General features: G+C 40.2%; 1 protein-coding gene across 1 annotated transcript in view; it reads right to left on the bottom strand.

Moving 5' to 3' along the window:
* LOC117556124 (protein sidekick-1-like) overlaps nucleotides 1-13,658 on the bottom strand; it is a 276,166-nt gene that overhangs the window by 72,416 nt on the left and 190,092 nt on the right. Inside the window, 2 exon segments of the mRNA XM_034231352.1 lie at nucleotides 6,854-6,969; nucleotides 12,227-12,408. Of these exon segments, the coding sequence (XP_034087243.1) occupies nucleotides 6,854-6,969; nucleotides 12,227-12,408 (298 nt within the window).

The following is a 13,658-nucleotide window of genomic DNA, read 5'->3' as shown; positions in this document are numbered from 1 at the left end:
GTGCTCGCGAGAAGATTCTGGGAACAGATCCTCTGACGACACCGGCTGATATAGCCGGTGTCACGTGGGTCACAGGTGACTTTGTTGTTATTGGTACTCGAGCTGCGCATGCGCACGATGGACATATCCAGTGCTTAAAGCACCGCCTCTGGCGGTCATCCGGGACTCATAGAACCGTAGTTACAGCCGTAACTATCGTTTTGTCTTTAGAACTTTAGAACACATCATAGCACAGAGACAGCTCTGGTTAAAGTCACAAATGACATGCTAATAGCCTCAGACAAGGGACTTGTCTCTATTCTTGTTTTGCTCGATCTCAGTGCTGCATTTGATACTATCGACCATGATATCCTATTGCAAAGACTAGAGCTGGCATACAGGGAACTGCTTTAGGCTGGTTTAGGTCCTATCTATCTGAACGCTCTCAGTTTGTACGTGTTAACGATGAATCTTCCACGCAAACCAAAGTTAGCCATGGAGTGCCACAGGGTTCAGTGCTCGGACCTATTTTGTTCACATTATATATGCTTCCGTTAGGCAATATTATAAGGAATCATTCTGTAAACTTTCATTGTTATGCGGATGATACTCAACTATATTTATCAATCAAGCCTGATGAAATTAATCATCTAAATAAAATTCAAGACTGCCTCAAGGACTTAAAAACGTGGATGAGCTTACATTTTACCTTACAAAGTTATTGTACTTGGCCCGAAGAATCTACGAAACAAATTATCTAAAGATATACTAACTATGGATGGCATTAATTTGGCCTCCAGTGAGACTGTAAGGAATCTTGGTGTTATATTTGATCAGGATTTATCCTTTAACGCCCACATAAAATCAATTTCAAGGACCGCCTACTTCCATCTACGTAACATTGCAAAAATCAGGCATATCTTGCCTCAAAACGATGCAGAGAAACTAGTCCATGCATTTGTTACTTCAAGGCTGGATTATTGTAACTCCTTATTATCAGGGTGTACCAAGAAGTCAGTCAAGTCGCTTCAGCTGATTCAAAATGCTGCAGCTCGTGTACTAACCAGAGTTTGGAAAAGGGACCACATTACTCCTGTTCTGGCTGCCTTACACTGGCTCCCTATAGAACACAGGATAGAATTTAAAATTATTCTTCTCGCCTACAAAACCCTTAATGGGCAGGCGCCATCTTACCTTAAAGAACTCATTATACCCTACTGTCCTATTAGGGCATTGCGTTCCAAGAATGCAGGGTTGTTGATTGTTCCTAGAGTCTCTAAAAGTACAATGAGAGCCAGAGCCTTTTCTTATCAAGCTCCACATTTGTGGAATCAGCTTCCAGTTTGTGTTCGGGCGGCAGCCACCCTATCCGTTTTTAAGAGTGCGCTTAAGACCTTCCTTTTTGATAAAGCTTATAGTTAGGGCTGATTAGATTCAGCCCCTAGTTTTGCTGATATAGGCTTAGTTTGTCGGGGGACATCTTACTTCTTCCTTCTCTCTGTCTATACCTGTGTACTCTCATGTTCCGATTAACCCAGCTTCCCCTAAATGTCTTTCTTTTTGGTGTCTATATACGCCGGGATCCGGAGACATGGATGATCCTGCGGTCCTGTGTCCTGGATCTTGAGTCGTGGCTGTGGTCCTGGATCATAGGTCCTGGATGGATATCCTTGTGGATTCATCTTCCTATTATACACACATGCATTTCCAAACATTTGGACTACCTATGTTGCAAATGTATTATCTTTTCAATTTACACACGGCATCTATTGCACGTCTGTCCGCCCTGGGAGAGGGATCCCTCCTCTGTTGCTCTCCCTGAGGTTTCTCAAAATGTTCCCTTTAAACTGTGGGTTTTCTCCGGAAGTTTTTCCTTGTACGATGTGAGGGTCTAAGGACAGAGGGTGTTGTATTGTCATACTGATATTCTGTACACACTGTGAAGTCCACTGAGACAAATGTAACATTTGTGATATTGGGCTATATAAATAAAGATTGATTGATTGATTGATTTACATTTTTCTAGGATCTTTTTTTATACACTCTGTAATGGTTTTAACAATTTATGCCATTTGGCTCTTAATTACTTTTATATGCCATTTGTCATTTTAATATCCTGATTCATGTTATGTATTGTATGTATTTATATGGATATATTCATCATCGCCACATTTGTTCTATAGTATTTCTGCACTGGTAAAAAATGTATCTGGACTACAGGTTCAGTTAGTTCTTAATATATTCCCAGTTACATTTGATATGTTTCTTTTTAAAGATAGCTGCAGATTTTATTGCTCCACCTCTTACTACTCTTTTTAACCTCTCCCTCAGCACAAATGCAATTCCAAAAGTATGGAAGTCAGCTTATGTCTTGCCTTTGCTAAAAGGAGGGGAAGCAACTATTTTAAAATAACTATAGGCCAATCTCTAAATTGTCATTTCTGGCGAAGGTGCTCGAACGCCTAGTGAGTGAACAAGTAAAGGAGTTTTTATGTAAAAATGATATCCTGTCTAAACATCAGTCAGGCTTCAGAAAGAAACATAGCACCATCACTGCGACAATGAAAGTGGTGAATGACATTACGACTACTTTAGATAATAAGCAGAGTTGTGCAGCTCTATTTATTGACCTTTCCAAAGCGTTTGATACCGTCGATCATCGCATCTTAAAGCAGAGGCTACTCAGTATTGGCATATCCAGCCATGCAGTAGGGTGGTTTGTGAACTACCTCTCTGAAAGGTCCCAATGTGTTCACTTTGATGGGCTCACTTCTGAGTGGTTGAACATTGCTAATGGTGTTCCTCAAGGTTCTGTTTTAGGTCCACTTTTATTCTCCATGTATATGAACAGCTTAGGTGAAAATGTGGATGAAGCTACTTTACATTTTTATGTGAATGATACCGTGGGAGTAGTGTGGCACAGTGGAATAGTGCACTGGTGTTCGAATCAGGGGTCACAGGTTCAAACCCCACTGCAGTCAGCATGTCGTTGTGTCCCTGGGCAAGACACTTCACCCCAAATTGCTCCTGTGGGGATTGGCCAGAGTATTGAGTAAGTAAGTCACTTTGGATAAAAGCGTCTAACATGTGACATGTAATGTGATGTACTGTGCAGGTCCCTCATTTAAGGAGGCTGGTGTTAAATTACAGGCTGTTTTTAACATTATTCAGACTCAGCTCGCTGAGCTTAAGCTTCTTTTAAATGTTGAGAAAACCAAGGTAATGCTATTTTGAAAAGCAAAAAAGACTCCAGAGACTGCTTTGGATATTTTTACTATGCAAGGACAAGTACTAGAAGTGGTTACCTGTTATAAATACCTAGGTATCTGGCTTGATGATTGTCTTACTTTTAAACTTCAGGTCATTAATCTGCTTAAAAAGCTGAGGGTTAGACTAGGTTTCTTTTTCAGAAACAAGTCCTGTTTCTCACTTGAGGCCAGGAAAAGGCTAGTCACTGTGACCTTTTTACCTGTGCTGGACTATGGTGATTTGATCTATATGAATGCACCTGCCCATTGCCTGGAAAAGTTAGATGCCGCCTATCACAGTGCTCTGAGATGTGTTACTAACTGTAAAGCACTTACTCATCACTGTACCCTGTATGCCAAGGCAGGTCTGCCTTCACTAACTGTACGGAGTCTCAGTCATTGGTACATGTTTATCTATAAAGCCATGTTGGGCAAACTACCAACTTATATATGCTCTTTGATCTCACAGAGAGTGGCAAGTAGCTATTGCCTGAGATCCCAGGATGTGTTTTTATTACATGTGCCAAGTGCTAGGACTGTTTTAGGTACTAAAGCTTTTATGTGTGCTGCTCCTCTAGCTTGGAACAATATGCAAAACAAATTGAAACTGAGCATTTTGGTTCCCTTGCATCATGTTAATGCTCGGATAGATTAAATGTTATTGATATCTGTCATTGTGAATAGGTTGCTAATTCATACCCCTGTAATTATGTTGTATGATGTTCTTTTTGTTTTCTGTTGTTTTTATGTGTAACCAATGTGCTGCAGGTCTCCCTTGAAAAAGAGATCGTTGATCTCAATGGGATTTTCACCTGGTTAAATAAAGGCTACAATATGTCCTCATTATAATATAATATTTCCGACTGTATCTATATACTGTCAAGATTTTTGAAATAAGTGATACAAAAACAAACGTATGTTGCCTGATACACTAAAAAAGGTTTGCTCTATCACTGTACAAACTGCCTATTATCTCTACAATCTGAAATAAGAACCCAATCAGAAATAAAGGAACTTCCTAACGGGATCTGTTACCCAGAGAGAGTTAAGTGGCTGCTTTCTCTCCCCGCCTAAAGGGTGCCGCACTGCGAAGTCTGACATGGTAAAAGAAGGATTTGAATTGTACTTCATTATCAGTACAGTACAGTTTGGGTGCATTAAGAGTGTGCTGATCCGACACCCTGGAGCATCTGATGCCACTCCTCGTTCAAAGGGTGCTGGATGATTGGGTCTGCTGTTGAGATAGTAATATGTGACTTCTATAACTGATTGCTATGGAAACCCAAAGTGTGTTGAAGAACATAGAACAACACAAATTGATCTGCCACATGCGGTACATCATGTATAGGGCAGAATTATTTATAAAGTGTTCCATATACTGAGCTGGTTAGTGCATATACTGTATATTTCTGCATAATTTGCTGTCAATGCATCTTTTTTTCAAGACAAGAATTCAAATGCAATCCCATTAAAGTGGCAATCTGGAAGATTTCCATTTAAATAAATGTCTGTCAAGTCAATATCTATCTCCCAATGAGGTTACACAATAGTGATGCAAATATTGCCAAATGTATACATTTGCTGTATTATGAACTGTGTATCTGTGGCTATATTCCCAGGAAGAAATGCTGCATTCAATTACTGCTAATGCAAAACAAACATTTCCTTCTTTTGCAGCTTCACATAAAAAGCATTTAACTGGCCAATCGTGAGGTGACTTTTATTATTATATATTTTATTATCACAGGAAATGCAATGTGTTTTTTTATAGAAGGTTTCACACTGGCTGCTATGGATCATTAAAATGCATCTACTAAACAACAAAACTGTCATTTTTGTGGCATTATTCATAGCTGATTAGTTTGAAATATTGCAGGAACAGCCAGTGAGCTGTTGGATGAAGAGCTGCAGGCAACAGGATGGACACCTCCACCTTCTCAGAAAGGTAACCACCTCCTTCAACACCACCAACCGCTACTTTCACTTTCTCCATGGCCAATTATTGCCTGACTTCTCTTGCTGCCCCCAGTATTCTGAGACATGTTGTATTAAACTACATTTCCTGTTACCATCAGTAAAAGGGCTAAATTAACCAGGACTCAAATCGCAACTTTAATGTAAAACTCTTGCTCTGTTCTTTGTCAGTATGTTTAGATAGATGGATAGAATGATAGCTGGAAGGAAACATGTTAGCAAGAAAGAAAAGAGAACGAAATAATTCAACTTGTCTTGAACTCTTCTCCATTTCAACAGAAAAACTAAAGTACGTCATATCAAGACAGCTTCAAGGACATGGAAAACGCATCAGAAGTGGCTCTTTGGTTCCCCCTCAGGATATAATTTTTTCTTAAGGGTATTGTATACAGTCAGTGATCTGTGGGGGGTGAGATGAGATGAGGATTTGCTTCATATCCTCTTTTAATTAATATTATTATCTACTGTCCTCTTAGCGGCACAACACACAAGAAGAGGCACATCCACATGCAGCGGCACCGAGAGGCTCCACTGATTCTGAGTGGTAAAGCGTGGTATCCGGAGATAGCATCAAAAAGCCATATCAAACAGAAAGAACGCCATATAGTATTTATCACCAAACAAAGACACAAACATCCACACGCACACGCAGCAAGAATGTGATGTGTTTTCTTTGTCATGTTAATCCGTTCCTTAGGGGTTGGATGCCACAATAAAGTGAAGAATAAATCACCTAGCAGAATTACTACATACAGTATAGATCACTCACACTGTTCAATCCTTGGCTCTCACCCTGCTCCCCATTATCCTGCTTCTTCATTATCATCTCCTATTTCTCTCCGGTCGCTTGCTCCCTATTTTCTCAACACGTTCTCTTCACTTTCCCTATTTAATCCTTTCTCTTTTTCCTCTATCAATCATTTTCATTTCTACCTGGAGCTGATCCCTCACTTGGCTGGGCTAAGCGTTTGGGTAAACAAGAGCAAGGCAGTGCATTCTGGGACATGACCTATGAGTTGGAAGTCCTATGAGAGGTTAATAAGGTTTTTCACTAAATGTACCCACACACCAGAACAGAGGTGAGGCTTTATTTTAGAAGCAGCTATCTCTATCTTAATTCAAACTGTGGAATTGATGAAAATAGATGAATGTTTTATTATAGACTGTTTTTTGAAATCTTCTTTAAAAGATCCACAGATAAGCAGACTTGGAAATGAGAACTTAGTATTAATAAAATACTGGCTCTTTACTTATCTGCCGCGATGCATATTTAATATCATTTTGATTTTAGTATCGGGCAGGGGTTGTTTTTACTTTTAAGAAAATCCTGATGAAGGATGAGTAACCTTATGAGGACATTAGGCCTACATTAATTTTTCTGTATCATTAACTTACAATTAAAATAATTACATTACTCCTCTCCATGCAATAACGGTGAGATGTAGCACACACACACACACACACACACACACACACACACACACACACACACACACACACACACACACACACACACACACACACACACACACACACACACACACACACACACACACACACACACACACACACACACACACACACACACACACACACACACACACACACACACACACACACACACACACACACACACACACACACAGGCTTACCTTGTATCCCTGGTTGATGCCATTAATAAACTGCTGAGGCGGCGGGCTCCATGTGAAGCGGATGGTAGTCGAGTTTATAGCCAAAACTTCCACTTCCTGCGGAGGTGCTGTGGGAACTACACACACAGATCACACAAACGCATTAACATTAAGCAGCAATGTGTCCACCACAGGGAAGTAGATGATTGTTTGGATACATTGGAAAAATATACAGTAACAAACCTGGAGCCCTGAGCTGCACAGGTACAACAGGGTTCTGAGGGTTATGTTTTTACTTTTGAAACAAGTGGTGGTTGGACATATAATAATAATAATACATTTTATTTCTATAGCGCTTTTCTTGAACCCAAAGACATATATTATACAGCACCATATTTCAGTATTTCACATTGATATTCAGTTCACTTTTTAATTAAAAAATATCTGCTTAGCTTGCAAAAGTGAAATGCCAAACCTACGCTGATATTCTCTGCTGCAAAATGACCTATTTTTTCAATGAACTTAATCTCATCTTTTGTTTTAAGCATTCTTGTGTTTCAGAGCATCAGTTAAGGAAATACTAAGTGAGAGTCGGGGACAGCCCATTCAGGGACGGGCGCTGAACAATGACGGCCTATAAAGACAGTGAATATGATGAATTAAACCTATTAAGTCTACTGGTCAAAGATTTGAGAGGCAGACAGTGGAGGCAGAACGTCAGAGGACTGTCTGGAGTTCTTGGTTCAGACCTGTAGCAACATCTCTCTCTCCTCTCTAACAGAGCAGCCTACATGATGTAGCTGCATGGTCGCCATGATTTATTGAAACAATTACAATGTTTTAGATACAAAAATCATGAAACTGGATTTGTATTATTAACTTACAGTAGGCATTGCAGCAATTTAGTATTGCATTCACATGACGTTTTAGAAATGGAAAGAGCCAGGTTGTAATAAAGAATTGACAACACCATAAATAATCGAAATCAAAAGACAAGTTTTGGATCTTGTCTTTTAAATAGTAGAAAAGATATGCTTTCTGAATGCCCACTTCTTCCAAACTCCACATCTATACTTTGTATTGTGGGTTTTCTGTTAAAACATATGCAATCCGAAGCTGATGCTAGGTTATTTTTTTCAAAATCCCTGTCTAAAGCCACAGAAAACACTATCTCACAAACTGCATAGTACTTCATATGACCAATAAACTGAAGTTATAGTGCTAAGTTAGTGAAGTGCCCCTTCAAATTCTACATGTAATTCTAACCATGGAAAATGTATTTACTTGCTTAAAGGTGGGGTAGGTAATTCACTTCAGAAACACTTTTTGTTATATTCCATGGATGCTCTTAACATCCCGATAGCAATGAATACATTAAATGCTTTGACAATAAATACATAAAAAAATTTCATCTGTGGAAGCTGTGGCGCTGTAAAAAGCACGACCAATCATTTGAGCCGGCCCGGCTAAAATAACTGGATGGCCTACCTGCCTGTCAGCCTTCCATCTGTGCACAAACTTATCTCGTGCCCTCATTGGTCATGTGCGCGTTCGTGTGTGTTGGAGGAGGGGCTCTGTAAGGAAGTCTGAAGGAAGGGGCAGATTTTTTCTGGCTGCGTACTTTCAAATCCTAGCGCACTCGAGCTGGTTTCTCCATTCTTACCTACCATACCATTAATACATCCATGGGCCAAGTCCCCCCCACCTTTTAAAATGATTAGTTTAGACCCCCCCCACTTTTACCAAGTGCAAAGTCCGTGAATCGGTCTATCCACTCGCCGCTCTTTGTAGAGCGCTGTGTCAGTGCTTCATTATCAAATCCATTCCACTTGCTTATTGTGAGAATGCCCAAATCAATGAAACTCCGTACCATGTTTTCACTGCTACTTTGTACCAAGGTAGATTCTCAGAACCGTACACATGAGTCTTACACATGAGCTGTACACATGCTGCGTTTTTTGCGTAGCTGTGTCTTTGGTTGTAAGCCCAGTGGCGATCTGTTCATCAGTCATATCATACAATAAAGCCATCGAAAAGAAAAGGATACAGCATTAAAAATTATTCTGGGTCTTTGTGTGCTTGGCTGTGTGTGTGGCACGACGAGCGCATTTTGTGTGAGCGAGCGAGCGAGAGAGAGTGAACGAGAGAGGGCTAACGTACATAAGGAGTTGTTTCAAGGAGAGCTCTCTCCTGTCAGACAAATCATAACGTCAGCTCAGCGAGGTAAAGGGCTCTCTGAGTGTTTAGATCGTTGACTTTAGTCTAAGTTATCTCATGTAAACAATTATTTCCAAGGCACACCTTTTATATGATCATTATAAAAAACAAGAGAATAACAGGTATGAAATAATTCCAACTCATACTATAGGACAGTAAAACAAAAATACAGTTTAAAAGGGGAGTGATTTTGAGTGAGGGGAGCATGCTCCCGGACCCCCCAAGAGGAGGTGAGATCCACCACCTGCCCAAACCCCCCGTCAAATTGTCCCACCCACATTGAGGATGCTTCCTACGTCCATGAATACATACATCTATACATTCTTCTAACAATCAGTGATAAACTAGGAGACCAGTTTTTCTGTGTTTAAATTTGAATGTCAGTTCAAAGATTTGAACAATAAAAAATGAAATAGGAATTTGAAGTCGAACAAAAGCAAAAATAGTCATAATTGATAGAGTAAATAAAAGAGCAGCAATAAGTCTGTTCGAAGCGTGTAAAACTTGCCCGAGGCATTCATCATCCACCAGAGAGTGAGATGGAGAATACAGGGTGCTAAGAGAGATAAGAAATGGTGTATATATTACAGCGGTTTCCTCTATGAAATGTAGGGGGAAAGTAAACAGGATGCGGTCTGGAGTTACATTTGGTAAACACAAGTAATGCACTGATTTATTCCTTCCTATCCAAGTATCGTCCACTGGGTCTTGTGTCTTTTCTTCACATGTTCCTTCATGGAAGTGTATAAATGTTCCTTTACATGTGATTATTTATGCATTATATAGAATACATCAAGGCAGCAGTCAGCAGAAAAAGAGGGTCCATGATAACGCTAGGCAAGAGGAGAAGAGTGTGACTGTGAAATGTGTGTGTGCATGTGTGTGTGATATACATACAGTATGTGTGTCGGTTGGCACATGTGATGGTGATTACACTGTAAGGGGTTTATGCTGATACTACAGAGCCACAGAGTGATAAAGCACTGTTGCATGATGGGAATGCCCTTTACATCTTACGTTTGAGCCAAAGAGGCCATGAGACACAGAGAGAGAGAGAGAGAGAGGAGAGGGAGAGATAGTGAGAAGAGAGCCAAAGGAAGAGAAGACAGAGAGGGAGAGGGAAGATGAATTGATGCTCTCCCTTCCTCCCCCCCGCCACGCTGACTATACTCCCGGGGATCGGCTTCTAACCCCTCGCAGCTCACAGCCGCAGATAAAACACTAAACTCTGTGCTCTGGGGGATCCTAATATACGCGTACGGCTGTGTTTGAGAGAGCGGGAGAAGAGCAGTGTTATCAGAGTCCAACACTGAGTTCAATCACATCCTCTCAGAGATAGTGAGAGAGAAATGTCCAATCCATCGCAGACACTCCCATTAAAACACATTAGAATAATTAATGAGCCTAACTCCATCTCCCGAGTCTATAAACCTGTCCTGAACTCTTGTAATAATGACAGTGAGTTTTATGTGCACATGTGTGTGTGCGTAGTCCAGCCCGTCTTTAATAATGATTATATACTGTTGAAATAAAAGTCCGGACATTTTTAGAAGACGATTTACCCCAACAACTACTTCCTCTCGTCTCCCTTTAACGTCTTCACCTACAGTCTCCTGTCTTTCACTACATTCACATTGATTTATGTTTGAAAGACTTTGAAGTGTGTTCTTCTGCACAGCCATGTTTATTACTTCACACTATAAGTATCATATAATATATTTATAGAGCAGCACAGACATTAACTTCCTCCAGCTCATCCTGTAGCACCCTGAGTTGCTCCTTGGCCTGATGGGAGGTGTAATCCCTCCAGCAAGTCCTGGGCGGCCCCTTAGGTCTCCTCCCAGTTGGTTGAAGCTGATTTATGTGTTTGAGGGGACGCCTCAGGAGCAACTTTGACTTGAGTGTGAACTACATCAATTGGCTCTACTCGAAGCTAGAATCCTCATCATATCACTGAGAGAGAAGCCAACCAGCCTTTGGAAGTACTACTGCCTGAAACTGTGATCTCAGTAGTCTATCCAAACACTTACAAAATACAGAACCATTATTAAAACATACTACCATTACAGAAATGGATGTGTAGTGGGTTTTAACTAGGGATTTATGCAGCCACATAATTGCTTCAAAATATATCCACATTAAAAGCAAATCTGGGAACATTTTAAATGACTGGATAAAGACAATGAATATGATCAATTAAATCTATTAGGTCTAAGTTAGATTCCTGGCTGGAGGTGTTGATTCAGACCTGTAGCAACATAGGAGCAGTGGGCAGCTATTGTACAGCGCCCGGGGAGCAATGGGAGTGAGGGGGGAAGGAGGGTGTCCGGTGCCTTGCTCAAGCGCACCACGGCAGGGCAGGAGGTGAACTGGGACCTCTCCAAGTAGCAGTCCACACTCCATATTTTAGGTCTGCTCAAGGACAAGAACCGGCGACCCTACAGCTACACTGACTGAGCCACTGCCGGACATATCACGTTCTTTTAAATAATTTTGTTTGCTACGAATCCTATATATAAGGCCTTTATATCTATGTGAACTATTCTCTTCCTTATTATTAATAATAAAGGTCTATCCTTTTATTTTGCTCTGCAGCTACTGTCCGTTACCCAAGCTTACAACCACCGAAACGTGGGGGCCTTGCATCTTACTCATATAGGAAATAAGAAGAAGTAATTGTGTGGGATCAAGTTTGGTATGTTGACTTATCAGCTTAAGTATGAGTAATAATTGCTGCCTTATTTCCAAATTTAAATAATCTAGTGCTTTGCAATACATATATTTATAGTTTTTATTTGACCATAAAGGAAGCACTTTAAAACACTCCAAGTTCGTCTCAACCACATTTTCCTCCAGGGCAACATTATAACAAAGTGGGAACATGTGTGCGTTTAATGGGAGATTGCCCACATGTGAGGTCTTTTTGGTCCAGGATATAATTGACTCTCGGAGCGAGATAGATCTTACTCTGTGAACTTCGTTAAAAGAATGTACATTGAAAGTGTATGCTACTATAATGTTTATGCTAGTATACATTAAGTCTGGGGATATGTGTGTATGCATGGGTGGATGATTGACATAATGTCTCAAAATGTCTTGGTACATTTGCTTTGTCCTTCAAACCTGTGATATAAATCTCTGTGTGTGTGTGTGTGTGTGTGTGTTTTGGTAACTCACCTCCCTGCAGAGTGTACTCAGTGACAGGACTGCTGTAGACACCCAGGCCGGCTCCAGTGAAGGCAGCCACCTGGATCTGGTATTGAGTCCAGATGATCAGATCCTTCAGCAGACAGTAGTTGGTCTCTGGGCTGCTGATGTTCTTCTCCTGGTAATCCCCTGGCAGCCCTGCCAGACGGTACCTACACACACACACACACACACACACACACACACACACACACACACACACACACGCACACGCACACGCACACGCACACGCACACGCACACACACGTAAACGTGTGACTCATTTTAAATTTAACATACACACAAATGGAGGTGGTAGAGCAGATAAGCCTGAATAGTTGGGGTTTTGTTGTCTGTCTCTTCCTTCTGACTTTTTAAGTGCCTTTGAGCATGAAGATAAACGAAGAACTGCTCCTGATATGTTTACTTTATATATGTTTCAACAAAGTACTTTTTCTCCCCTCTGGTAGGAAGCTGCGGCCCATCAAGACCAAATCCCAACCCCGAAGGAACAGCTCTTCATGACGGCATGAGGTCTCATCAATAAGGCCTTGAACCCCCACTGATACCGACTCTTATCCAACCCCATGGGATCTTCAGGTTGAATTAAAGTTAAGCCTACAGATCTGACTATATGCATTACATTAAACCTTATTTATTATTATTATTATTATCTATTCACATTGTGCATATTAATATTGCACATGGGAACATTTGCATATTCCATCCTCTTAATTAAATAACTTCTCAAATTGCTTATTGCAACTTCTATTATGATTCTTGATGTTTGCAGTACTTGTTTTTATCTCTATCATCTCTCATGCTTCAATGTTAAGGATCAAAATACAAACCAAATGTCTTGTATATATAAACCTACTTGGTTTAGATCATGAAATAAAAATATATAATGAATGCATTATAACCACATTTTAAAATAGAAATTAGAACAAAAGAAGTGAAAAAATACTTTGCACATAGCTTAAAGGCACACCCCAATGTCATAAGTATATATTTTCCAATTTGTGAATTCAGTAGTATTTGTAAATAAAGTATTTTTGTTTTACTAAACTACAGTTGTCAATGATTTACCCACAACAATAATGACGTTTTTTTTCATCTTGGTTAGTTGATAAATAAGACAACAGGTCCCCTTAATGATATACAAATACATCATCATACTAGGGTGCATACTGTATAAGTCTCTGAATACACATTGTAAAACAAACAAACCCTTTTCCTTTCACACAGTATCGCTTTGTTGGCCAACTGAGAGACAAGGATGTATTTGAAAGGATTTTCTGTTGTAGGTTGCCTGAATCATGACCGAATGCCCTAAAGAATAAAACCCTTTAATGCCTGGTAGACATCTCCGAATAGTGCACCTTCAAGGCCTCGCTTTACTTCATGTGATATAAATGTCCAC

This window comes from Gymnodraco acuticeps, unplaced genomic scaffold (assembly GCF_902827175.1).
Source record: "Gymnodraco acuticeps unplaced genomic scaffold, fGymAcu1.1, whole genome shotgun sequence".
In the NCBI taxonomy this organism is placed as follows: Eukaryota; Metazoa; Chordata; class Actinopteri; order Perciformes; family Bathydraconidae; genus Gymnodraco; species Gymnodraco acuticeps.
This window is presented reverse-complemented; position numbering and strand designations above follow the sequence as displayed.